Raw genomic sequence first — 26,280 nt, 5'->3', positions numbered from 1 at the left:
ATTAGAAGAAAAATAGTGGCAAAAATGAAGAAAACAAAAGCCTCGGCATATTGTGGCTCAAAATTCAAACAACGAAAAACTTCGTTCTTGGACCAGTGCCCAACGCCGAACCCGACTAACGAGGAGTCCGAGAGGTCAGCTTCGTGGAGATAAATTATAACGAAAAGGATTCCCGAACAAAAAATATCGAAAGAAGCGCCTTTTGAGAGGAAATGTTTTGCTGAAAAGCGAAAGAAACTGAGAAAGATATGATTATCACTTGCATATTACGTATAATCTAAAATGCTTTATAACATATAATTATGCTGCTTATGTTCGGAGCCGGCGTCCGAGTTTTATGTTTGGAGAGATCCAAAAAGGAGATGCCGGGCAGAGAACGTGTTTTGCAAACACAACGATCCATTGACTTTTGGTTTCTTCTGTATTTATGACAGGTTTTTTTTTTCTGGCAGAACCGCAAAGTAACATATGTACTTGCATTTCAAAAGATGAACCATCATTTGGGCCTCTAATGGCAGGAAAATTGAAACTGTCGGTTCTTGTTTTGTGTCGATGAGCTAACAAATTTGCATGTTTTTTATACCATTTCAAAATTCGAACTTATTTTTAAAGATATTATTCATGATACTATCAAAATACTACTCAAACAATATTTTACAATTTCATTACAGTTATGAAACACATTGCAAGATTACTTTAAATAAAATCATAATAAATAGAAAAAAAAACCCTGCTATAATAAATTAATTAGAAATGGTTAGTGAATGATTCCGGGTCCGGTGGCGTAGTAGCTAGCGTGGTAGTCTCTCATCCCAGTATGGCCTGGGTTCAATCCCAGACGGACTCGGTGGCATTTTTCGAGACGAAATTTGCCTGACCACGCCTTCTATCGGATGGGGAAGTAAAACGTCGGTCCATTTGCGTAAAAGAGGTTTTGGGTGACTCACCACACATAACCTTCGGACGCCTAGAAATGAGCAGAAACTTGCAACAGAGACCACAAAAGACCCAGGGGTCGTTAAAGTGGATTGCTTTGCTTTGTGAATGATTCCCGGACAAATCTAGCACAAATTTATAGTTTGTAATTTTCAGCTTTATTAATATTCTGACCGATTAATTAATATTCTGTCGATTTTTTGGGAAAAAATTGCTTTGACCTTATCATGGCTAAAAAAATGTGAGCAGTGCACAGTGTTCGGAATGGCAAAATTAAGTGGAATAAATTGATAACTCCTTTATTTGACGTCCTAGCTAAATGGTGTCTTCGGAAGAGTTGTTGTACTTGATAAGGGCTATCTTTTGAAGTTATTGACATACAGGGTGACGGCTTTGGTGTCTTGGGCAAAGTTGTAGAGGAGAAAATTTCATGGAAGTTTGTCGAAGGCGCCAAATGTGTAGCTCTTAATCTACTCGAGATATACGCCATTTTTGCAAAAATGGTCCAAAAAAGTGCTTTTTTGGTGATAACTCTAAATGTTAGCATTTTAGCGGCCTACTATGTTCTGAAGAGTTGTTTATGACATAAAATTACACATCTTTGCCGAAGACAGCAAAATATTTTGAGCCTTTATTGAGGCGTTATAACCATTTTTATGTGATTTTGAGCCTATTTTCAAGTTGCTATGTTTTCAAATTGGCGCATTTTGGCGCAAAACCGAACAATGCACCTGAAAGTACACACTTTCAACTAAATTTACTGAAAATATCTCCGTATCTATCGATGTCTATTTTTAGATATATCAATTTGAATTTGTCTGTTTTTAATCAATTCATTTATCATTTTTATGCGGAATCTAATTGAAAACGTGGTAATTATCGGTAAATTGATCGATTTTTATGGTAAATACATTGTTTATGCTTAAAATTATGACACACATTCTAAAATTATGAATAAAAATATGTATAGCCCAAAAAAAAAAGTAAGTTAAAATTTTAAATAATTGTTCGTATTTAAAATTAACTATTTCCTTTTATATTTGGTCACTTTAGAAAGGTTGTCGTATTTTTTCATAGACATAGTATTTTCCATAAAAATCGATCAATTTACCCTTCAATTTACCGATTTTCAACTCGTATTCAATATGATTTCGATTAACATTTATAAATAAATTGCTTAAAAACCGTCAAATTTTAAATTGAGATATCTAAAAATAGACATCGATAGACACGGAGATATTTTCAGTAAATGTAGTTGAAAGTGTGTACTTTCAGGTGCATTGTTCGGTTTTGCGCCAAAATGCGCCAATTTGAAAACATAGCAACTTGTAAATAGGCTCAAAATCACTTAAAAATGGTTATAACGCCTCAATAAAGGCTCAAAATATTTTGCTGTCTTCGGCAAAGATGTGTAATTTTATGTCATAAACAACTCTTCAGAACATAGTAGGCCGCTTAAATGCTAACATTTAGAGTTATCACCAAAAAAGACCATTGGTGACCATTTTTGCAAAAATGGCGTATATCTCGAGTAGATTAAGAGCTACACATTTGGCGCCTTCGACAAACTATCATGAAATTTTCTCCTCTACAACTTTGCCCAAGACACCAAAGCCCTACAACGTCATCCAACAAAGTTAGTTTTTGATTGACACCCTGGAAGGTCGTCAGATAGCCCTTATCAAGTACAACAACTCTTCCGAAGACACCATTTGGCTAGGACGTCAAATAAAGGAGTTATCAATTTATTCCACTTAATTTTGCTATTCCGAACACTGTGCAGTGGTGGTCGATATGGGTAAAAAGAAGGTACAGTGAAACCTCTTTTTACGCGATGCGTTACGTTTTTCCTGGAACGGCGCAACATTTTTGCAATCTTTTAAAGGCAATTTTTAGGTTTTGTTCAGATGTACGAGACGCTTTTTGAAGCTTGCAAAAATATTGTATGGTTTAAGAGAAATCTACGAAACAAAAAGCGTAACGCCACCGCGTAAAAAGAGGTTTCTCTGTACACCTTTCATAATTTATTAATATCAAAAACAATTTTAGGGGTTCCAACGAGTCCAAGAAATTGAGGATCTGACCACCCTATCAAAAGTTATAAACAATTCAGTGTTATTTACAAGCTTTTTTGAGGCTGAATCTCAAATATTTTGATAAATCAATATCAGGAAGGCACCAACCACCCAAAGGTGGATTAAGTAACGTTTAACTTTTGTTAGAAGCAAGTTAGCACCATACTGTCTTCGAGAGAGTTGTTAAGGACATTGAGGGCTATACTTCTATGGTGTTAGTTTCATTAAATAATAAAACATGAATTTTGTAATTTCAAAAATGTGAAAATGCGTGTTTCCCATAGTAATTTCCATACAAATTTAATTCGCTTTGCGCCAATCGTGGGCTTAACCAATCGCTCCCAAATTTTGAGAGGTTGTTTGGGACCCTAAAAGGGACCCAAAAAATGTGTTGCTGAAGAAACCAATTTTCGATTCAGCCCCAAAGGGGCATTTAGGCGAACATTGGCAGTCTTGATGATCCTAGAACTTTGCAGATCTTGATTTAATGAAATCTGTATTTTCGCGGTTATAAACGTCGTTCCATCTTTTTTGCGCGTGTAAAAAAAATTCGCCCAAGTTGGAACGATGATTTAGATCGCAAAAATTATTAAACATATTTTTTGAAGCATAATTGTGAACAAAGTTTCATACAAATCAATAAAATTAAATTAAAAAATCGCGAAAAGACTTCAATGTACGATTGATTGATTGATTGTTTATTTGATCAATTTTCCAAATCACCATTTTGCATCTCGTTTCATAATATACAACACTCAAACCCCGATGGTTTGACACTAACTGTTGTCAAACGAACGGGGTCACTTTTTTGTTTGACACCTCTTTTACACGGAGTTCACACACACTATCAAACGTTAGTTTTGACAGTGTGCGTGCTCACGCCTTGTAAAAAGTGACAGTTTAGGTTTTGTTCAGATCTACAAAACGCTTTTTGAAGCTTGCAAAAATATTGTATGGTTTAAGAAAAATCAGCCCTCTGTCACTGCCGCCATGTTTATGAAACCAAAATATTCGTGGACGAGCATCAAGAAAACAAAGAAGAAAAGTGCCTGCTGTCAGATTTTGAAAAAAAAAAACAAAGTGCACAGACATTTCTTAAATTGTGTACTTTTTACATGTTAAACTATCTGCATGACCAAGGCCATTGAAATAATGTTCCTTCCGCGTAGATTCCAAGGTTTCCTCAATCTTGAATTAGTCGGATTCTTGCTCTAAACAACAAGCACCAGTTCCGGTCTTTGGAAGAGGTAAAATTACTTCCGCCTTTCCGGCTGCTCGTTCCGCCACTTCCCGTTTCCGGCAGCTCGTCCTACCACTTCCCGTTTCCGGTCTCTACACACATGTTTTACGTCCGAAAATATGACCAATATAAACGTGACCATTTGTGTCGACATTTTCAACGATTTTCAACACAAAAATATTTTGTTTATTAAACTCTTTCGCATTCGCCATTTCCTAATTTCGATGTAAACAATCAGACGTCACCAATACTACTTCATCCTAGGCTTTGTTTATGGTGGGCTCTTCACACACACTAATCCAAAGCATTGTTTATGGTGGGCTCTTCACACATACTAATGCGTGGGCTCTTCAAGGTTTTGGTGACTGTCAAACGTTCTAGGCATTTACAGTGGTGCCAGAGGGCTGAGAAAAATCGACGAAATAAAAAGCGTAACGCCACCGCGTTAAAAGAGGTTTCACTGTAGCATTTTTATGCTAAAGCATTAGTATTTTGCAACGACAAAAAATTGAAACTAACTTAAATTGAAAATTTGCTAAAAAAATTTACTGCTGTCGTAAGTGAAAGTCGATCATTCAGTAAGTCAAAAAATGTAAATTTTAGGAACTTTACTGAAATAATACCAGGAACTGCTCAATTTCGAGAAAAATGTTCGTCACTTTTTAGTTTGACATTGTCAAACCAACGGGGTACAAACTAAAAAGTATCAAACGAAAAAGTAACCAACTACCGGGGGTTGAGTGTTGTACTACATCCTGTTTACAAGTAGGTGTTTGGCTTTTTTTATTTGTAGATAATTTTGGGGTGGTCATCAGAAGACTTCAACAGTGGTATTTCTTTTCATTTGATTATTTTAATTCATTTTATCACTACAATTGTTTTGTTCTGTTTTTAATTTATCAGGAGAATTCTTACGGGGTAGTTATAATTGCTTCACAAACGATATCATTTATGCATCATTACATCGCGGCCACTTAATTTAAATCTACATCCATCATCTGCGCTTCAGCTGTTCTGCTGCTGCTGCTGCCTGTCTGTCGTTTACCTCAGCTCATCAGCTTCCTTGCACGGAACGCAACAAAAACTAAATGATGAAAATACAAGTCTGTACACACTTGGAAAAGATCTCACTCTTTCCCCTCTTTCATTTCTTTATGCCGCTCTCTCACTCTTGGATTTAGGGGAAGGTGGGGTTCGTTGTGTGTGTGTGTGAGTGGGGGTAGAATAAAAATTAAATTACAGTCAATTTAAGCCTCCTGTTATTAAATAGCTATTAAGTACTCATTATATACACATTCAATACAGATTTCCTATCTACACAACACGATCACTGCTGGCCGGATGGCCGGCTTCGCAACCGAGAATCGTTTTGTTCTCCCTAGGTTGATCGATCGCTGTCTGCGTTGTTTGTTTTGCCTTATCGGGGGGTTTAAAGGTTAGGTTCGGCGCGGAAAAATAGTAAAATATAAAATCTCTCATTATGAATCGAAAAACAAGATCTAAATAGCTAAAAACAAATCACTGGTACAATTGCAGCTCCTCTCTCTCTCATGAATGCATGCACAAAATGCTAATACTTTTTCGCTAATTCGCTGGGACGCCGCACGCACACTCGCCATTAATCATCCTCAACTTTTACTTCAGTGTGTGTGTGTGTGGGTAAGTCTATTTGGCACATGTCTTCCTCACAGCTCTCCCTCGTCAAGGGTTTGTTCACGCATTGTGGTGCATGTTCTCCTCGTCGCTCGGGCAGTCGTCCATGTCGATGAATTCGTCCTCGTCGTCGTCCTCCGGGCAGCTTCCGCCGGACGCCGGACTCGCCGAGGAGCGGTTCTGGTCGCTGGACTCGCCCGATTTGCCCTCCTCCTGCTGCATGCGCTTGTGCTTGGTGCGCCGGTTCTGGAACCACACTTTGACCTGTTGAGGAGAAGGAGAGAGAAGAAATTGGTTAGAAATTTGCAAACTCCTATTTAATGCAACATTTTGTCGTTATTCCACTTCAATTGTCAAGTTTCAGTTTGCAACACGATCTCTGGGTGACGAAGGTGACGAAAGAACACCAAGATAAACTATCAAAAAAGGTAAGCATGTGGCATTTGTCAAAAACAGTGTTGGCAGCGGCCATTTTGAATTTTATCTTGGATAAATCAAGTCTTTAAATTAATGTTCTGATTATCGTTTTTCACATTCCTCGCTACAAAAGAAGATTAATAGCCATTCGTCCTTGAGCAAATTAATAGCTCAAGGGTGCCTCATCCCTACTACACAGTCGACGACCCCCTAATGAAACGCTGACAGTTTGCCGGGGCGCACAATTTACAGCGCGCCCAGGGGTGCAATTTCAACCGAGGGGAAAAACGTGATAAAATTTGGAAATTGCCACTACCATAACTTTTCTTTGTTCGCTTTTCCCTCCCTGCCTTGCAATAAATTCGGGCCGCCACAGGAAATTACACGCGATAAAAATCACAACCCGGCCATCTTGCGGCCATCGCGCGATGACATCTCGTCGCCATCGCGCCGCGCGATTGATCTCGCGATCTGCGATTGATATCTCGCGGTTGAGGAGCGTTTCTACCGACGGCGCGACCGACATTTTTCAGCAATCATGTCAGCGCGCTTGTCAGCCCCACGTCACACTTGGCCGCGCGAGCACACGTCAGACGTGCGAAACAGAGAGAGGTGACCAGGGTGTCATAATTCGTTTGGTCTGGGAAGCGGCAGCAGCGGAAGAAGCATATAATTGCCTTTTCCTGTGTTATTGTTTCACCGGGGAGGAAAATGTGTATTTTTTGGTTGTTCTACTTCACGCTTGCCCCGTATAATTGGCTTCCGAGCGATTTGGGGGGAAACAACTGTTTCATCGTGTAAGTTGCTGCTAAACTTGGTCGATTTCCATAATACTTAGTTGCACGGGTTTGAACTCGATCAATATCGACGGTTAGTGGTTACAGGACCTTTGCTGAGCTGTCAGCTTCAAGTTGAGACCACGGGGACATCCATCCGACCAGTAGTTTTGGTTACGGGTGAGTTCGTAAACGTTTGAGCTACAAACTCGACCGAAACCAATACAGATCATTAGTTGGATGTCCCCGTGGTCTCAACTCGAAGAAGAGACCAATACAAAGGTCCCACAACCTCGATCACACCAAATGACCCAAAGGATTCCGATATTGATCGAGTTCAAAATAACACTCAGCGAAAAAAACGACATTTACCTGAGTTTCCGAGAGGTTCAGGTTCTGGGCGAGCTGCTTCCGCTCCGCGCCGACCACGTAGTGGTTGCTCTCGAAGGCGTGCTCCAGCTTCAGCAGTTGCGAGGGCGAAAACGCCGTCCGGACGCGCTTGGACTTGCGGAACGGGATGAGGTAGTCTGCGGAGAGAAGAAAATCGGTATGCGGTTAGGTGTTTGCTGCTAGTTTCACCTTAAGCGATGGCTAATGGGGGATTTGGGTGGTGGTGTAATTAGGTGCGGATCGATTAGGTGAAAATTCCTCGAATTACCAAGCTGCTGATTTGCGTTGCGATTTTGCGCCAAGTGAAAACGGTGTAATCAACGACGAAAACGGCATTTGGTTCGGTTGTTGTTGTTGGTGTGCCTTCCCAAGGTACACTCTGCTGCCAACATACCAAAAGGCACCAGGTAATTAAATAATTATATATCATTACGGCAAATATATTATGGGCTTCAGCACGTTGGTCGCTGCCAAAGCTGCTGGCTTTTGTACACCACACGAGTGTGATGTAAGTGCAGGCAATCGTGCAGCCAGACAAGTGTTCAAAAGTACATAGCCGGGGTATAAAACAAGCGAAAGCTTCTTATTAAGGGTAATAACACACATACACGAGCGCGCGATATATGAACGACTGTGGCGACGCCAGTTGACGCCACCCTCGTCCCCCAAGACCCGCGAGACTTGCATGCGTAAATGATTTTTTAATTGAAGTTCATTTTGCCGATAATTTACAACTTTCATGAATTGTTTGCCTCAATCAAAGCCCCGGCTTCTAGTCGCGGAGGGCTCGTTGAAGTGTGAACCAGTCAAGCTCGCCACCACCTAGTGGGACCGGCGGAGTAAAGAAGGAGCGCGCCCAATTAAAAGGCAATCAGCAGGAGGACTCCTACCAGCCAAAAGGCCACTAAACTGTGCGACCTTTCGAGCTGGTTAGTCGGTTTCCGCTCGGGCGCGATTAGCCCCCAGACTTTGCAGACTCTCGCGCGGGGGTACTACTAATTACGTTTTAATTAAGTCGATACAAATTAACACGTTACCACCACTACGGGGGAGGGAGGGGTGCTCGGTTATGTCTGCGAGACTGTGAAGGATTAATTCAACTAGTAGCGGCCCAAAAAGATCTTATTTTTGAGGGCACCAACAAATTTGAACGGTTTTGGATCCCTGATTTGAAACTTTGATAAAAGTCAAATTTTGGTGGCTCGAGAGCACACCAATACCTGAGGGGCACTGAATATTTCCATCGATTTTGGAGCTTATTTAGAGGAAATCTTGATTTTAGTGGTTCCACAGAAGAATAATAATTGAGGGGCACTTTAGGGGCTATCCACGAAAATTAATATTTTGGTGGCTCCAGAGATGACCTACATTTGAGGGGCACAAGGCAATTAAATACCATTTGATCTAATCTAGAAGCTTCTCAAATATAAGGGCCAATTTAGTGAGGATTTGTATTTTTGTGGCTCCAGAGATTACCATTATTAGAGGGGCACAAGGCACATTTTACTTTTTACCAGCTTATCCAGTAAAAATTATAAACTTGAAACTTCTTTAATTGAAGGGCACTTACATTTTTAAAGGCACTAGACTGTATCAACATTTTTAGAGATTAATTCAGTAAAACCTCAAATGCGACTCCAAAAACACCGAAATTTTCAGGGCACTAAAAATTCCAACGAATTTGGGACTTATTCATGGGTAATTTGGTGGCTCCAGAGAAAATATAAATTTGAAGGGCACTTGACAGTTCTAAAAACAGTTCGCATCCGGCCAGAACTCAAATTTCTAACACAGTACTACTCCTCCCCAAGAACCGTCAAAAATTACGCAAACACCTCGAAAAAAGGTGAAAATGGCAAAGGTTAATTCAATTAAAATAATCATATCATCCGCGCCAATCCGACTCGTAACACAACACGCGGGAGCTTTTGGCGGAGCTATTTTCCTTAATTTTCCGACCATTTCCTGCGCGCGTTCCCGCGCCGCCAAACTTCGTCTTCGTCGTGACTACATTAACTGCGCGGCAATTGCGGAAAACTTGCGCTTAAACGATGAAGTTCGAGCCGCGGCAGCGGCGGTGAAGAAAGTTCACTTTGTTTAGATAATTCGTTTCAATTAGAGGGTGACGATTCTCGAGATTTTCAATTTCCCGGGAATCGAGAGTTGAACTTGGCAATTTCCCGGGAATTCCCGGGACCCGGGAGTTTTTTTTTACTACGCTAACAGTGTCAAAAATTTAAAATGAAAAGTAATAAATTTGTTTCTTTTAAATGAATTCAGTTACTGTTAATTCATACTAATTCTATGAAACGTTAATTTAAACAGCCTCATTGTTTTGAGGAACTCGAGGAACTATATAAAACTTTTGATTATTTTTTTCTGAATCTGCAAAAACAAAATCGTTTCTTGAGTTTTTTAAGACTCAAAATTGTAGTTTAAAATATTTACGAATCTTAATTCGCACTGAGTGATTGTGAAACTTGTTATTAGATTTTTGTAAAAAAAATAACTAAAATAGCTTATATATAATTTCGCACTATCGGGAATTTTGAAATATGATAAACAACGACTCAAAACAACAAATTAAATTGTTTTTTTTTTAATTTTTTAGTTCAACATTAAATATTCATTGAAAAAATATTTACAGTTATCAGGAAAACCCAAATGTTCACAAAAAACTAGATTGGATTGCTATGCTCAAGAGAAGATATGGAAATTGAACTTAACTTGAAAAAGCTTTTCCCTTTTACAAATAATTAGAAAAAATAATATTTGAAAATAAAACATTTGATTTCATACTTGGGGTGTAACTGCTAAATAATTTTTAAGGTAAATTTTTGGGTCCACCTTTTTTTGGCTTCTCTAAATAGTAGTTTTTGTAATTTCTGACAAGTTAAAATTTACACTTTCTGAATAAGAAGATTAGAGAAACATTGGTTTATTCGAACTTAAACATCAAACATTGGACATTCAATGTTCATCACAATTTTGAATTTTTTTTTCTGATTAGTTTACATAATTTTGCTTTGATATTTATAAGTTTTAATTTCCCGGGAGTCTCGACCGAATTTCCCGGGAATCGAGAGGTTCAAAAATGGTCAATTTCCCGGGAATTTTTTCCCGGGAATTCCCGCTCGTCACCCTCTAGTTTCAATTAAGTGGTGAGGTGTGTGGGGCACAGTGAAAAAACTGTTTGAGAAATGTCAAGCGCTGGGTTTGAACCGAGGCTGATGCGGGTTGGGAGTGGCGCGCGCGCGCGAGACGACTGAGCCATTTTTTGACATTTCTTACTGTGCATTACTTTCCGCTATAAAGGAGCTATTAAAATTCCACAGTCGTGTGAAATTCAATGGCGTTCGCAGCTCCAGGGGAGCTGCTGATCTGTGCCGCTTGACACTGTCGGGCCTACCGTTGAGACATAGACTAAATATATATAGATACGCCACTCCCCTGTTGAGGCTGGCGACACTACCGCCACGCCAAAATTGCACCTGGTGGCAATTCACAGGTACTAATTTTGGGTGTACCCCTTTGGGAATGCAGAGTAAAAAATTCTCCCCAGTTTCAGTTCAATTGGTTCGGTGGCATCGTAGCAACTGTTGCTTTTCAAGTTGTTTGTTTTCTGTCAACAACAGCGGTACTGGAAAACATTGGTCGTCGGTTTTAAAATCTTATAAAATTCCTCGGATTCGGGCTCCCCACAAATCACATGGACGGAACCGATTCCTTCGGTGGTGCGAACCGTTAGGCATGGAGACGTGTCAGCAAGTGAATAGAATTAAGTTTGACAACAAAATGGGTACTGGAAAATCTACCTTGCCAATCATTCCGCCATTCCAGCCACCAATAGATAGCGGACGATTCTTCAGCGCGCAGCCTTCCTTTGCCTGGGCTCTCAAAAACCGGAGGAAAACGAACGGGAACACACGGTCAATTTAAAAAAAGAAACATGCTGGATTTGCTGGATTCTACGACGAAACACAGTTTCTGCTTTATCCTGCCTGTTGGCAAAAGGATCACAAAATAAACAAGGCTTTTTGTCGCAGTTTTTTTATTTTTGTAAATATTTAATCATTCAATAATAAACTCCTTGAAAAGATTGTCTAATCGCACGATAAAAGGGTTCTGTTTCTCTTAACATGTCGAGCCTGCCAGATAGTTTAGTGGCACTTCTTTAATCGAAACACGTCCGGCGATACCATTGCTGGATTCGACTTGATGCTAGTCAGATTCACGGCTGCGTTCTGGCAGAAGCTTTGAAGTTTTTTCTTATCTGGAAAAAGCAAAATGAGTCATCTTCACACACTAGACTTCACGATGCTGTTTTGAAACTAACCTTCATTCATCTTCTAGAAGATCAGAATTTTGCTGAATTCGCTCAACGTCGGTGCACCACACTTCACGTTTCAACCGTCCGGTGGGGAACACTACGAGTAGAGGGTGACGAGCGGGAATTCCCGGGAAAAATTTCCCGGGAAATTGACCATTTTTGGACCTCTCGATTCCCGGGAAATTCGGTCGAGACTCCCGGGAAATTTAAACTTATAAATATCGAAGCAAAATTATGTAAACTAATCAGAAAAAAAAATATTTTAAAAATTCAAAATTGTTTAGAACATTGAATGTCCTATGTTTGATATTCAAGTTCGAATAAACCAATGTTTCTCTTATCTTCTTATTCAGAAAGTGTAAATTTTAACTTGTCGAAAATTCCAATAACTATAATTTAGAGAAGCCAAAAAAGGTGGACCCAAAAATTAACCTTAAAAATTATTTAGCAGTTACACCCCAAGTATAATATCAAATGTTTTATTTTCAAATATTATTTTTTCGAATTATTTGTAAAAGGGAAAAGCTTTTTCAAGTTAAGTTAATTTCCATATCTTCTCTTGAGCATAACAATCCAATCTAGTTTTTTTGTGAACATTTGGGTTTTCCTGATAACTGTAAATATTTTTTCAATGAATATTTAATGTTGAACTAAAAAATTAAAAAAATTAAATTGTTGTTTTGAGTCGATGTTTATCATATTGCAAAATTCCCGATAGTGAGAAATTATATATAAGCTATATTAGTTATTTTTTTTTACAAAAATCTAATAACAAGTTTCACAATCACTCAGTGCGAATTAAGATTCGTAAATATTTTAAACTACAATTTTGAGTCTTAAAAAAACTAAACCAACGATTTTGTTTTTGCAGATTCAGAAAAAAAAAATCAAAAGAAGTTTTATATAGTTCCACGAGTTCCTCAAAACAATGAGGCTGTTTAAATTAACGTTTCATAGAATTAGTATGAATTAACAGTAACTGAATTCATTTTAAAGAAACAAATTTATTACTTTTCATTTTAAATTTTTGACACTGTTGGCGTAGTAAAAAAAACTCCCGGGTCCCGGGAATTCCCGGGAAATTGCCAAGTTCAACTCTCGATTCCCGGGAAATTGAAAATCTCGAGAATCGTCACCCTCTAACTACGAGAGCGGCGCAAAACTGCAACGGTTTTGCCACCAAGTGGGCACTGTCCATGATCGGCTTGAGGTGGTTCAGCGTGTCCTCTTAATGTTCCTTTGTTTTGGTTTGCTGCTTGGTATCTCCTGGACTAGCCACTTCTGCTACCGCTGCCACTTGCGCTGTTGGCGCTTGTCCGCCATGTATTCCTATTTTTTCGCGATTAATCGACGACAGAAAAGCAAATTGTAAAAGCGCGTGTGGAATATCGTGACACTTTGACAGAAACAAAACAAACATCAAACTAGCACAGAGTACTATGATTTTGTTTGAAAATTTAGTACCTGTAACTTGACTGTGGTGGCGCTCGGAGCGCTAAAGGGGTGTCGCCAACTTGATGTATGGAAAAATCCCAAAGTGAGACATCTAGGTAATTAATAATCTATGGTTGAGATCACCCAGCTCGAAGCTTCTTCGTCGGTTGTCAATTGCTGCGCCCTGCTTGAAGTTTCGCGATCAAAGGTGGCGTGGGTGTCGTCGGCGCAAAAAGGCCACGTGTGCGTGAGTGTGTGTGTGTGACGCTGATGATCGCATGTTTGTTAACTGCTGTTGTTGTTGTATTTATGTACCTGAGTAGGGTTGTTTGTGTATACAAAACATGTCAGGTTAATTACGAGAAAATGAACGCGGCTTCGCCGGCGGAAAACGATTGATTTCGCACGAGCTGCATGGTCTGTTTACGTTCGCATGGTTAGAGATACAATTAAAAACGCATAAAATAAACCTACATTAGAGGTAGAGAGGCGCGCGCCAGCGATGTAAGCGAGGCCGGGTTCGAGTCTCGACGGGGGAGGAGAAGCCGACGGCGTCATCAATATGGTAATAGGGCACGATTGTGTGTTTGCATGCGTGTCCGAGATGACGTTTACACGCAGATTTTCTGCACAGATGGTAGCGAAGTAGGAATGTTTACGTTCAATTGAATTTAAAGTCGCTAGGGGCGCTAAAATCGGTGAAGAGAATGGAAGATTTTTCACGGTGTGCAAACTCAAAATGCGCACTTGAACAAGCGAAAACTACAACAAAAATGAATAATTAGTTAGTCTATTGGACTAGCGTCACATCACGTTCGGGAAGGAAATTAATCTACGCGATATTATCGCGCACCACTTCGGGAACCCCTCGGAAGATCCGATCAGACACTCCATTCAGCCCTTTCTTGTGCCATGTGGTGAACCCGAGATCGCTCGGCATATTTGTACCTCGAGTGAGAGGTGTATCATCAGGCATAATTCTTCGCCGCTGCCTTCGCAGAAGCGTCGGATCAGTGGTACAACAAGACCCCGCGTGCCCTACCCGCCCGTCACTTCGTGTTCGACGACGAGGGGCCCGCGGAAGCCCCCAGAACCCATATATAAAATCTTATTAATTTATATCATCGCCACGAGGTGATTTTGAGTTGTTTTAAATATTTTCTTCTCTTCTTCCATTTTCATTCATTCTACATCGCAAGGGCCCCATTTGTTTTGTGAGCGCCCCCTCCTACCGGGACCTCTTGTGGACCTTTTCATCGACTTATTCGCGCTTGTTAGGCTCGTCATTTCGTGTAAAATCTCCTAAATTAAAATACTAAATCATATAATTTATGCTGCAGTCAAATATGTTATGAATTGTTAAATCTGCAGAGCCCTGTGGAGTTTTTGCGCGCCCCTCCCGCCCTCCGCACGAACGCCACTGTCGGCGAGGGGTCCACCGCCGTTGTTGTTTTTTGGGACCCTGCGGGCGTTCGAGGTGATAAACCCGAACGCAAGGAGGGAAGAATGCGAGAAAAGTCGGGGTAATAACTACCAGGCCCCGAAAGGTTTGTGTGGCGATCCCGGGGTTTGCGAGGAGGCACCACCAGGTAATTTGCACACCCCTCGGCTACAATTCAAATTTCGTTTGGCATTCCAGCCGGGACGCGAACCCAGCAGACAGGAGAGGAGAGAACACGATGAAGGTATAATCACATCTTCACGATTTTCTACGCTTGCCTCCATTATGTCCTAATGTTTATGAGTTTACTTTTTGCGCGATGTGATAATTTACTAACAAGCTTATGATGGACGATCGGACTCCGGCCAGGGACCATCATCACGCGAGAGAGATCATAACGCTGGGGTCTCGGGTTCTCTGCGCCGAGGGGCCGCCCAATTCGGCGACGACGTGACGCAATTACGTTGTTTCGTATACGTAATTGCGTACTTAAAATTCTTGCGCATTAAGACGGTCACTCTGGAAGGGCAGGGAACGGAAGTCCAACTGCGGGGCCATCAACCCTCGCCGGTTGGGTCCAGAAAACGGGAGGGGTGGGGCATAAATTATCACTCGGCCAGGTCGTTAAAAACGCGTATAAATTCGTCCGTCTGTCCAGCGGCCTTCTGGAGAGGGGGCTACTGCTACTCTAGACCCGGGTGTTAATCATCGATCGATCGGGGGCTCTCTCGGCGCGCAAGTGATAAATTAGCGATAAATGGGCTTTTATTATGTGCTGGAGTTGACCATGAGAAGAGAGCAGGCGACCAAGGTGGTAGGAGAGGTGTGCAGAATTTGCGTTCGCACTTTTAATTAACTTTTGCATGTGGTTCGCGGTTGAGGTGTTTACGGCGGAGGTGACAGAAATAAGGGAACATGAGCTTGCACACTGTCGAAATAAACAGATTTTAGTGCTGAAACGAGCGGTTCTGATGAGCCGTCGGAGCTCATCACTTGAAGTGATGAGAGCGCGCTCTTGCGTTTTTTACCCTCTCTCTCATCACAAAAAAACTTCGTCAGATCTCATCACTCCGGAGTCAGCAAAGGGCATAATGCCCTATTTATTTATTTATTTTTTAATTTTTAGCTTCTCAAAACTTTGATGATATTTTTGAGGAAATTTTGTACTGTTCCCCAACTCATACCGACCATCGAACCTAAATTAACACGGTAATAAGTTTGCGCAGCATAATTCGGACCGCCCCTCGCCTTCTCGAAAAAGTCAAACTCGATTTGCTGCGTTGCTTGCTTATCAGTGGCAATGAAATCGAGCAGTTTTATGTTTGATTTCGTCTCGCAACCTGCTTATTATAGGGCCGGGTCGAACTGATACGTGACTTCTTGGGAGTGAGTGAGAGTGAAGGAGGGAGCGATTTTTCTCTTGTGAGTAGTGCGATAACGAGGGGTGAGCGAAATTGGCCGAATTTTACACGTGATTATATTAATTTAGTTGGGGGAAGGAAGAAGATGTGAGCTGGGAGCGTGAAGTAATTGGACTGGACTGAGTTTTGGCCGTGTCCTGGTAATTTGAAAATTAATGAAGATAAGAATCGATAATCGTGTTTGTAAATATATTATGCTTTGAACCGTAATCATCAACGTTTTAAATATCTGGACTAAAAGGCGTGGTAAAAAACTACTTTAATTATGATTTTGCTAAATAATTTGAAAGTTTTTAATGAGGTCAGTATTTTGCAAAAAAGTTAATAAAAATTTCGTTTTTTCAAATGATTACTAATTGGAATGCTCGCTAATTCTAATCTATATGAATTAAAAAAAAAACACTCAGATGTCAAAACCAGTAGTCAAACTGATGTTGACATTTCAACCCAATTGATTGATGGTTTCCGAGCACATGGTTCCAAGCTTTTGACATCTGAGCTTTTGACTGTTACGACCTGATAGCTCAAAACAAATTTGGTTGTGTTTTGGGTACAGATTGTCGAGGAAATCAGATTGGTCGATGTAAAATAAATCGGCACTGGCAACGTATGTTTTGCGCTTGCAACACTGCCAGTTTTGCTGGGCGTAAAGGGCGGTTGGTGTCCAGCGCGTTTGGATCCGTCAAACATTGGCCAATCTGTTTCCCTCGACAATCTGTATTCTTGCGCAGACTGCAGAGCCAATTTTGACAGCTGTTTGTTTATTACACGAAAAACATGTACGTTTACACCGAAACACTCATTTATGAGTAAAATGCAGTGGGTTTTGATTGCATAATGTCGATAAATGTCTCTATTTTCAATAAATTTCAAGTTCAGAAATAAGCCGAATTTAGCTCAAATTACAACTTTCATCGCCAAACACAAACAAATTGATACGACTTAATCCACCTGCCCATCCTCTCGCGTTTCATGGCGCCATAAATCGTCTCTGACCAGCTCTCTTCCTCTCGATCAAGAGTGACAGTTATGAGTTCCCGCGCGCGGCCTCAAGCCGTGCTCAACAATGAAACATGGTAATTAAGTGCCACGACGTACACAAAAGGCATCGATATAAATGTCATACCGAATTGGATCTAATTTGGGCTCGTAGTGATGAGTTTACGACCCTGGGTTCGTCTATTCCCAAGTCTCGTGTGTTTGCTAATAAAAAGTTGAGCCTCTTTCTCCTGCTCTGAAGAGAGATGAAGGTAAAAATCCCATAAAAACAAACCATTTTTTCCCAGAAATCCACACAATCAAGCTGTTTTATGACATTTCGAGCGAACGCGCCGCCGCAGCGGAGAATGTGCTCGTGTGTGTTGATCAGTTTCCAATTAAGTGCCCAAAATCATCATCTCGCTTGTCCGTCCTTCCCCGGGCTCTTTTCAGAGGAATTCTCCACAGAAGGCCGACCGAAATGCGGATCAGTAGGTGCAAGATGACTTATAAAAGCCAGCTCAAACACACAAAACTGTGTGTTATTCTTTTCTAAAGAAGTCCGCCCAACAATAGGCTACTTAAACACTTCTCGCTCTCATCGTTTCGAACCAGAAAAGTCCTGCCGAGATCTTGCTCCTCCAACAAAGGAATCTTCTAAGGCGCTGTTTGCCATTTGGCGCACAGCATGTGTGCGGCCCCGAAGAGTTATGGAATCGTCGGAGCTTGAGAAGTTGAGCGCATTTCAGGTGATCCCGGGACGGTCGAAAATTAAGTAATTAATAATCAACCCACACTGAGGGAATGATGGGGAATCGCGCGGGGCTCCTCCGACGGAGGAGAGTTGAGAGGGTGAGGGAGCGATTAATTTGTTAAATAGGCCATTAAAATTGGTTACCGTTTCTTAGTCGGTTCTGGTGTAGAAGGAAATAAAATAAGCCGCGCCGCGACGGTTTTTAATGGGTCGTCAATCTCCTCCGGACGGCTTATTAAGCCAGAGCGGAACGGATAGCGCCGTCTCCAGTGGTTGAACAGATTATGGCGGGCATGAGAACAATGACAAAACGGGTATTGTTACAACAACAGAGATTGGTCGTATCGCTTGCTTATGGCGTATCCTTCACACTGACTTCACATTAAAATCGAGTTCCTAATCTTAATTCTTTTTCTGAGAGGTTGTGGAGATGGAAGTTACGATCGCTTTGCAACTACGGAAGGAGAAAATCGGTACTTACTGCCAGGGAATCCAATGGGGAACACGCCGCGGCCGTGGCGACTCAGCAACCACGGGTACAGCGGGTAGCTATCGCGAGGTGGCATGTTTGGGTTGTGCAGGTGAGCCGGATGCGGCGGGAATGGCTGACCGGCTTGGGCATGTGCGAGGGCCGCCGCTTGGAACTGTGCCGCGAGGAAGTGCTGGTTGTGGGCGGCCTGGACCATTTCCGGGGTGTGCATGAAGGGAGGGAGCGTCTTGATGTCCGGGTTCTGCGGGGGCTGCTGCTGCTGCTGGGGTGGACTCACGGGGAAGGGTCGTATCAGGCCGGCGGGAAGTCCGGGAACGACGATGGGTCCGGCGGGATTGTTCAGGGGTGGCATCGGTCCGACTGGTGAGGATGGTGGCGAAGAGCTGCACGGTCTTTTGGGGGCGGGCTGAAGGTGCTCGTCGGGGGTCAGTCGGGCTTGCAGGCCAGGGCTGGTGGTCGTCTGGTGCATTTCCAGCCGGGTTTGCGACTCGATACTTTGCGGTGATTCCGGCAACCGGGTGATGCTGTAGTTGTGCGGCGGCGACAGGCTCTGCAGCCGGTTCAGCCGCACCGAGTACGATTGCGGTGGACTCGGCGATCGCTGCGATCCGTCCACCTTGGTGATCGCATGCGGCGGCGACTTGGGCGTACTGTTCCCAACTATAGAGTCAATACTAAATCCTATGCGGGGCTGAAGCGTCGGCATTTTGTAGGTCGAAATTTTCGCAACTTTTACAAACACCGAAAATCACATAAAATTCTTCGCGTTACGCCGCTAATCACTGTGCGTTTGCAAACTTTCTCCGCTGATTGACTTATTTCCACAGGTCAGGCCCAAAACGCTATAACTATATTTCGAAAACACTAACACGATTGCGTGATCATCAATCACCAGGCCACACCAATTAGCGTGTGGATTTAGCCGTTGTTCAAGGTTTGTGTAACACTTTCTTCAACCAACACACGAGCGGAAGCGGTAGCGAGAGCGAGAACGCGCGAACTCGGGATGAAGACTTCAAGAGGCGTCAAGAACAAGAAACGAACACACGAAAACGAACACTCGGGCAGCACAGACGTACACGACAACTTCGCTCAACGAACGCTGAACACGGAATGAAAACTGGTAGGGCAACTTGCCGCAACCTATCCCGCTGGCCACATAGCACCGGACCGCGCACATAACGCTTCGGTTTCACCAATATCAACGCAGATCGCAGTAGTCGTGGTGAGAGCGTGCGCAAGGAAATCGCAGTGGGCGTGGCTTATCGTGCTACCCTTCGTAGTTCGAACTGTGGATCCAAGTGCGCTTTGCGCCAGCACACAACAACCACCAGGGATTATTCGTCTCCTCGAGGTTTCCACGCTGTCTGCCCATTAGTCTAGAGTGGTGTGTTAAGTAGCTTAACGTTATGTGTGTACATAACGAGGTGGGGTGAGCAGCAAATTAAATGTTTATGATGTTCATGCCAGCTCGTTCGCGCGCTCGATGGCTGCCACCCTTGCTCTCTCTCACTCTCGCTCTCCCAGCGATATCAATTTAAACTGAATGGAAGTCTCTCATTTAGCTTTTGTTCGTGTTAATGTACTTTCCATTTACAGCTTCTTGTTTGAGATGTGCTTTTTCTTTATTTTCCTGCTAGCCTCGGTTCGGTAGTGGTAGATGTTTACTTTATTTATTATATATTATTAGGAGCTTGTTATAAGTCCATTCGATAATTGGTGTACCCTATTTGTGTTTATTTTCATTATTATTATCTGCTTTTTTTATCCGCGTTCGATTTTCCCATCCCATCGCTCACGATCGGGTTGGGTTGTGATTTTTATTAACAGAGACAGAGCAAACCGGGCATTTTTTCGGATGAGAATTATGAACCATAGTATAATAGGATTGTAATGAGAGCAGCGAGAGCTAGAAGATTTTTTTTGTGTTGCGCTCGTTTGATTAATTACACTCTCTCTTTCTCTCGCACATACACGTGTGCGTTAAATCGCGTTATTTATCTTTTTTTTGCGTTACCGGTTGTGCGTTGTGAACGCAACGACGAATTACGACGATTAAAATGTGATAGATTGCCAATTAAACTTTTGGGGCCATCGACGATGATGTGTGCTGCAGCGTTCTCACGGTATGAAGATTGTGTGAGATTTAAAAGTGCCCTGATTGAGAGAATGCCGTCGGATAGTCTACAGAATGTTCGAGAGAAAAAAATGCAAGTGGATTGAATTTTCTCGAAAGTTTTTTTTTGTTTTTCCAATAGATGTTTGAGATACTTTTTTACACATTCTTCTTAATGTGTTTTTTTTTATTTTAGAAATTTCAAAAGAGCTAAGTCTTATGATAAAAAAACTTGGTTTCAAAACAATATTCCTAGTTTTTGAAAAAAAAAACCTTTATTCTGAGAATTGATCATAAGCGAATAAAGTAGCAAGACCAATGGAATACAGTCCAGACTCGATTATCTTAAGCCTCGATTATCCGAAGTTTCGATTAAAATTCGATTATCATAATTTTTGATTATCCGAAGTGAATTTTTTTTTCCTTTGGAATAATCGAGTCTGGACTGTATTAGAAATTTGATCTCTTCTTATTTAAGCAATTCTCAACAGTCAGGAGACATAAATTGTTTTATCAAAAATAGATTTAAAAAAAGTTGTTTTATATATCTATTTGATGAACTTTTTGGATTTCTTTTCCAATTTCTGAATTTTGTGATCACTGATCGGTACGCTTAGGGATTTTTCACGCTCAAAAATTGCAAATTTCACCCTAATTTCAAAACACTAAATTTCACGGAAATTTCGCGGAAAGTGAAAATTGTTAAAATAACCGTGAAAATCTTATGTGAAAATAACAGAAACTGCTTTTTGGTTCATTATATACTATTTTGCAATAAGCTTATAAAAATTCTTCACAAAATTTGAACATGACACAATTTTATTTTTCTTAATTTCAAAAAAAAAAAAAAATCCACGTGGTATATGGATGGGCTCATTATTTATTTTTGAAATGTAGGACAAACATATTCTCACTTTTCAAAAACTAAAATTGAAATCAAGATGCAACAATAATACAATATGTAACGAAATCTTCAAATTTTTATTCAAACTCAGAACAGAAAACAAAAAAAGTGGTATTTTTTAACTTTCACGGAACCATCCACCCAAATAATCAAATATCGTTAAAATTAAACAGAACTTAGCAAAAATCTGAAATGTTCTTAAAAGGTGATTTTATAGATCAAAAATACTTATCATTTAGTCTTGAATGAACCAAGCTGATTCAAGCTTCATTTCATTTTATTTAAAATTATGCTTTTCAAAATAAAAAAAAAATAATTATTACAGCGAATGAAAATATTACAAAATTTAGTTAGAAAAACTGATAAACTATTATTGAAATTTTGATTAACAATCTACTTCTCATTATTTTTCTCTACTCTAATGGAATTCATTTTTTTTTCCATTCTATTCTTATTGCATACTCCTCCGGTCAATGGTACATTGACTTAAGGAAAAATGACTGTTTCTATTGAATGTTACTTCTATATAAATGTTTGCTATTAATCGATGTCTAAAAATATTTTTTCAAAATGATTTTTGGTATAATAGCCAAAATTTGTAAAAAAATACATTTTAGTAACTGCAATCAAATGATTGATGATATCATCCTTGTGATAACTTGATGATTCCGAGAATATATTTTTTACTTTGACTGATTAATGTTAACATCATATAAGTTTTCGTAGCATTTACTTCTCAGTAAAAGATGTAACAATTTTATGTTAATGTATGTTTTGCTAACAATTCTTCAAATGGTTTTTCAATTGAAAACTAATAAAATTTACTTAAAAAGTCTTCATTGATGAAATATTCATTATGTTGTTATTTCGAAGCAATGATTTGAGAAAATTGATAAATTTCACTGAATTTCACGGGAATCTTCAAATTTTACGAATTTCACGCTGTCCGCGAAATCGTGAAAATTCACTAACCCTACTGATCGGAAATAGACGAAACACTTCAGGAATAGAAATTGTACGATACCTTCAGGCATATTTTATTTATTTTTTTGATAGTAGCATAACTGTATCAATTTATATAGCATTTTGTGCTACTATTTTCGTAGAAATATTAAAATTTGGGCCTGACATTGGATTTTTATGATATAACAGATATATTTAAAATAATAGATTTTCTGTATAGCATCCTAAACCACGTGGTCACAAAATGTATTATTTTAGGAGACATTTTCATTTGTTTGGCAAGTTAATTTCATCAGCTTTTTCGTAAAACTTTGATAACTCGTGAAGAATACATACAAACCCGTTTTGTTAATACATTACTTTAAAACAGACAAAAACAAAGTTACAAAAAACACGTAATTGCAGATTTAAAAAGTACATTACATGTCCCATAAAATGGTATGCCTCTTGATTTCTGACAGTTGAGCTATGGAAAATGGCAGTGAATCTTCAACTGTTTATTTTTGCTTTTTTGTGATGATTTTTTTTTCGGAATTTTAAATACACGATCAAATTGGGCGACCAATTTTACATAAAAGTCCCTATGTGTATCTCCTTTCAGTTTCCAGCTACAAATCACTCAAAAATGTGTCTTGGTAAAAAACCAGAAAAATGATAGGGGTCGTACAGCCCACCATCACAAGTTATTGAAAAGCGGACCTCGGGCGATTTCCGACAATCGAATGTTCGAATAACTGAAACACTAAAAAACAATTTTAATCGTTGTCTTGTTTCAGATCGTTGAACACTATTGTTTGTTTGTTGATTTTATTAAGGGAACATTAACCCTATGGGTCATTCGCTACTGTAGAGCTCCAATATGACCCCAAAAATGCTCTGTGCATTTAGTAATGTAATAGACTAAAATTTGATGAAAATTAGGTCCCAAAACTCAAATTTGATGTCAAAGGTTAGAAAAAAATCTATTATTCGAAGAAACCTTCTGAAAATCTAACTTCGGATAATCGAAACTTTTGATAATAGAGGCTTCAGATTCAGACTCTGTACTCTTTAACGAGGTGCAGAAGCTACATCATTATTCAGCGTGGTAAAATGTAACAGCAGCAGCGCCCAGGCGTGATTTATCGTTAACTTTCGCACCACATGAGTCCAATTTCACTAGGTCAGCTGTAAAATCTGCACCCCATCCGTTACAAAGTATGCCGTCGAGTATGGCTGCCGATCCTACCCGTTGATGCCGATGATACTTCCCTTCCATCACCCAGTGCGCGCGGTCGATATCACTCATTCCAGTAACAAATGGCTTTCGCCTTTGCACATCGGTAGCCCGCGCAAATGCCCTAGCAAATGACTCCTCGCGGCGCGCAGATCGCATCAGGCGCATCAACCAACAGCAGCAGCAATCCTCCTCCTAATGACCGTTCGCCCAGCCGCCGCGTGTGAAGTGAGCCCGCGATGCGATGCCCTCCTTAATGGGCACACACACACTCACTACTGTAACAGGGGGAGACGCGGGGCAGTTATGTCAGCCAGTGCACATAAATATAAATCTTGCACCATTAAACCACTTAATTTATCTCCGAGGTGCTTCTGAGCAAGAGAGAGAGAGAGAGTGAGAGCTACACTACTCATACTACTAAAGTGATATGAGCGAGCACAGCGTGATGAGATGTGGAAATGCACTTTAGCAAAACTCCTCGGACACCTGCATAAAGTGAGAAAATTTAATTATCATTTATGATTCATTTGCATCGGGTGCACAGTTGGAGACAACTCCATTTTGTCTTTTAGCGTAACTCGAAAATTAGCAACTTAATTTTGTATTCGATTACGTTGGCTTACTATGTTGCTTTAATTTGTTTGTTATTATGACGCACAATAATACCTTTTCCTTACCATTTTTCCTTTTCATTACACAACTCGTCATTTTTGAAGTTGATGCTAGTAAACGCTTCAGTTTCGTCAAGGTATGATGGATTAGGGCTCCTTGAACAAGCTCCAATCGACAGAATTGAATTTTAGTGAATTCCCTGCAAACAATTAAAATTGTTAATTCGGTTTTTTTTGCAATTTTTTTTGTTTTCGTCAAATTTTACATTTTTTGAAAACTAATGATTACAAAACAACTGAACTAGTGTAAAATGCATTTTAAAACACCTTTTCCATGCAAATGTTGAAACTTTGGCTTGTTATTTCGATATTTATATTTTTTTGCCCCCACCCCCCTCGACCCCAGCCAGAGCCGAGGGACAAAAACTTTTAAAAATATTTGCATAGGCCTAAATTTATGACATTTTTGTATTTATAAAAATTCCAATAAAAAAGTTTGAAATGCGCTTTACCTTTTTCATGAAGGCGCAGCACAATTCGGCAACTTGGCAAATTTGCAAAATTCAAAGTTTCTCTTGGGCCCTGTTGAAGGCACCAAATTGTTTAAGGAGGGCGACATTTTTTGTAAAGAACTTGTTAGTCGACGACCAACCTACAGCTCAGCCCTGCTCATAAGCCTTAAACCGCGTGTATTTTTTGTTTAGTGCATTTGTTGCAATTTCGACAAATTTCTCATAAGTTTGCCTTGATTGTTTTTTGATACGATGTAACGGCTTCGAGTTACAGCAATAAATTAAAGCAACCAAGCTTCCCATGCGCCAGTGCCAACGCACACCGCGGGTTTGGTTTTCTAGCTTCGGTACGTGCCTGAACCCATTTGTGTATTGGTATCTTGGTACATCGTACCAGCGCACCACGACACTCTCGGCTCGCCCCTTCGGTTTTGTGTCTGGCACTCACCCATGGCATGAACCCAGCGTGCCGTGGTACGTGTCGTGGTATTGAACCTGTTTTGTACCGCCAGCGCGTACCACGGCACGTACCTCGGCTCGTACACCCTTACCAAAAATCATGATTTTTTGAGTTCCAAATCCCACTTTTCATACGAATTTTTCAGTTCAACCCATATAACCATTTTTATGGTTGTAGTACCTGAACTCAAAAAATCGTATGAAAAGTGGGATTTGGAACTCAAAAAATCATGATTTTTGGTAAGGGTGTATCGAGTGAAGCACCTTGGCTCATATACCGGGTTCATGCCATGGGTGAGTGCCAGACACAAAACCGAAGGGGCGAGCCGAGAGTGTCGTGGTGCGCTGGTACGATGTACCAAAATACCCTCGGCTCGTGTGAGTCGGGTACGGGTGTAAACCGAACAAAGCAGGCGCAAAGCAAACCCGAGGTGCAAGCGAACCGCGTGTACCGCACGGTGCAGGGAAGCTTGAAAGCAACAATTTTAACGTCATACATTCAGGATACAGATTAAAAGTGCTGCAATTTGGCTGTCATATTCAACATGGGCGTTTCTTGGCCAAAATAATTAGACCCGTATTTTTTTTGTTTGGCGATTGTTGTGGTCCTATCCGAAAAAGGGTTGTCAAAAGAATGGCATTTTAAGGCAGTTTTTGCAAAACTGGGAAAAACATATCTCAGATATGATTTTTTGAAAATAAATTATCGGATATTGGTGTATAATCGAATTAAATGTACCTTGCTTCTCCATAGAAATTAGTTCCCAGTACACTTTGCTGAAGGTGCATGGTTGAATCTATTTAATGGATATTGGAGTGTAACAAAAATGACTTTTTGGCGAGCATTCAGGGGCTGGTACCGCCAGCTCCTGTTACGGCCAATCAAGCTAGTATTTGGGATTTGAGCTCAGTACGCCCACCGGAATCAGCCCCTGAATGCCCGCCAAAAAGTTATTTTTGTTACACTCTTATGGATACCGTCAGTGGGGGTGACATTGGGTCTGGGGGTGAGATTGGGTCAAAGTGATTTTTTACGGATTTTACCATTTCTAAGGTTCTTCTCAATGAAAATGAATTCTGTTGAAAGGGTTGTGTAGGGGACCAAATGACCTCTCGAAAAATCATTTTTCTAGTATTTTTGTTAGAATTGCTCGAAAACTA

The 26,280-nt window shown here is 40.5% G+C and overlaps 1 protein-coding gene and 1 long non-coding RNA gene across 2 annotated transcripts; both read right to left on the bottom strand.

The window, feature by feature from the left end:
- Positions 1-5,084: 5,084 nt before the first annotated feature.
- LOC120420725 (homeotic protein empty spiracles-like) lies at positions 5,085-19,496 on the bottom strand. The gene is made up of 3 exons (XM_039583822.2): positions 18,327-19,496; positions 7,470-7,624; positions 5,085-6,168 (listed from the first exon to the last, which is right to left on the bottom strand). Exons 1-3 carry the CDS (start codon positions 19,039-19,041, stop codon positions 5,965-5,967), a joined length of 1,074 nt encoding a protein of 357 aa, XP_039439756.1. The 5' UTR covers positions 19,042-19,496; the 3' UTR covers positions 5,085-5,964.
- LOC120420727 (uncharacterized) lies at positions 11,534-11,924 on the bottom strand. Its single transcript, XR_005605892.2, has 2 exons — positions 11,824-11,924; positions 11,534-11,760 (listed from the first exon to the last, which is right to left on the bottom strand). It is a non-coding gene; the product is annotated as an uncharacterized LOC120420727 (long non-coding RNA).
- Positions 19,497-26,280: the final 6,784 nt, after the last annotated feature.

Source organism: Culex pipiens, chromosome 1 (genome assembly GCF_016801865.2).
Source record: "Culex pipiens pallens isolate TS chromosome 1, TS_CPP_V2, whole genome shotgun sequence".
NCBI classification, from domain to species: domain Eukaryota; kingdom Metazoa; phylum Arthropoda; class Insecta; order Diptera; family Culicidae; genus Culex; species Culex pipiens.
This window is presented reverse-complemented; position numbering and strand designations above follow the sequence as displayed.

Coding starts and splice junctions, on each gene's coding strand:
- LOC120420725 (XM_039583822.2), bottom strand. CDS start 19,041: ATGCCGACGCTTCAGCCCCGCATAGGATTTAGTATTGACTCTATAGTT. Junction 7,625..18,326: donor CCCCATTGGATTCCCTGGCA/GTAAGTACCGAT, acceptor TTCTCTCCGCAG/ACTACCTCATCCCGTTCCGC. Junction 6,169..7,469: donor TGAACCTCTCGGAAACTCAG/GTAAATGTCGTT, acceptor TCTCCTCAACAG/GTCAAAGTGTGGTTCCAGAA.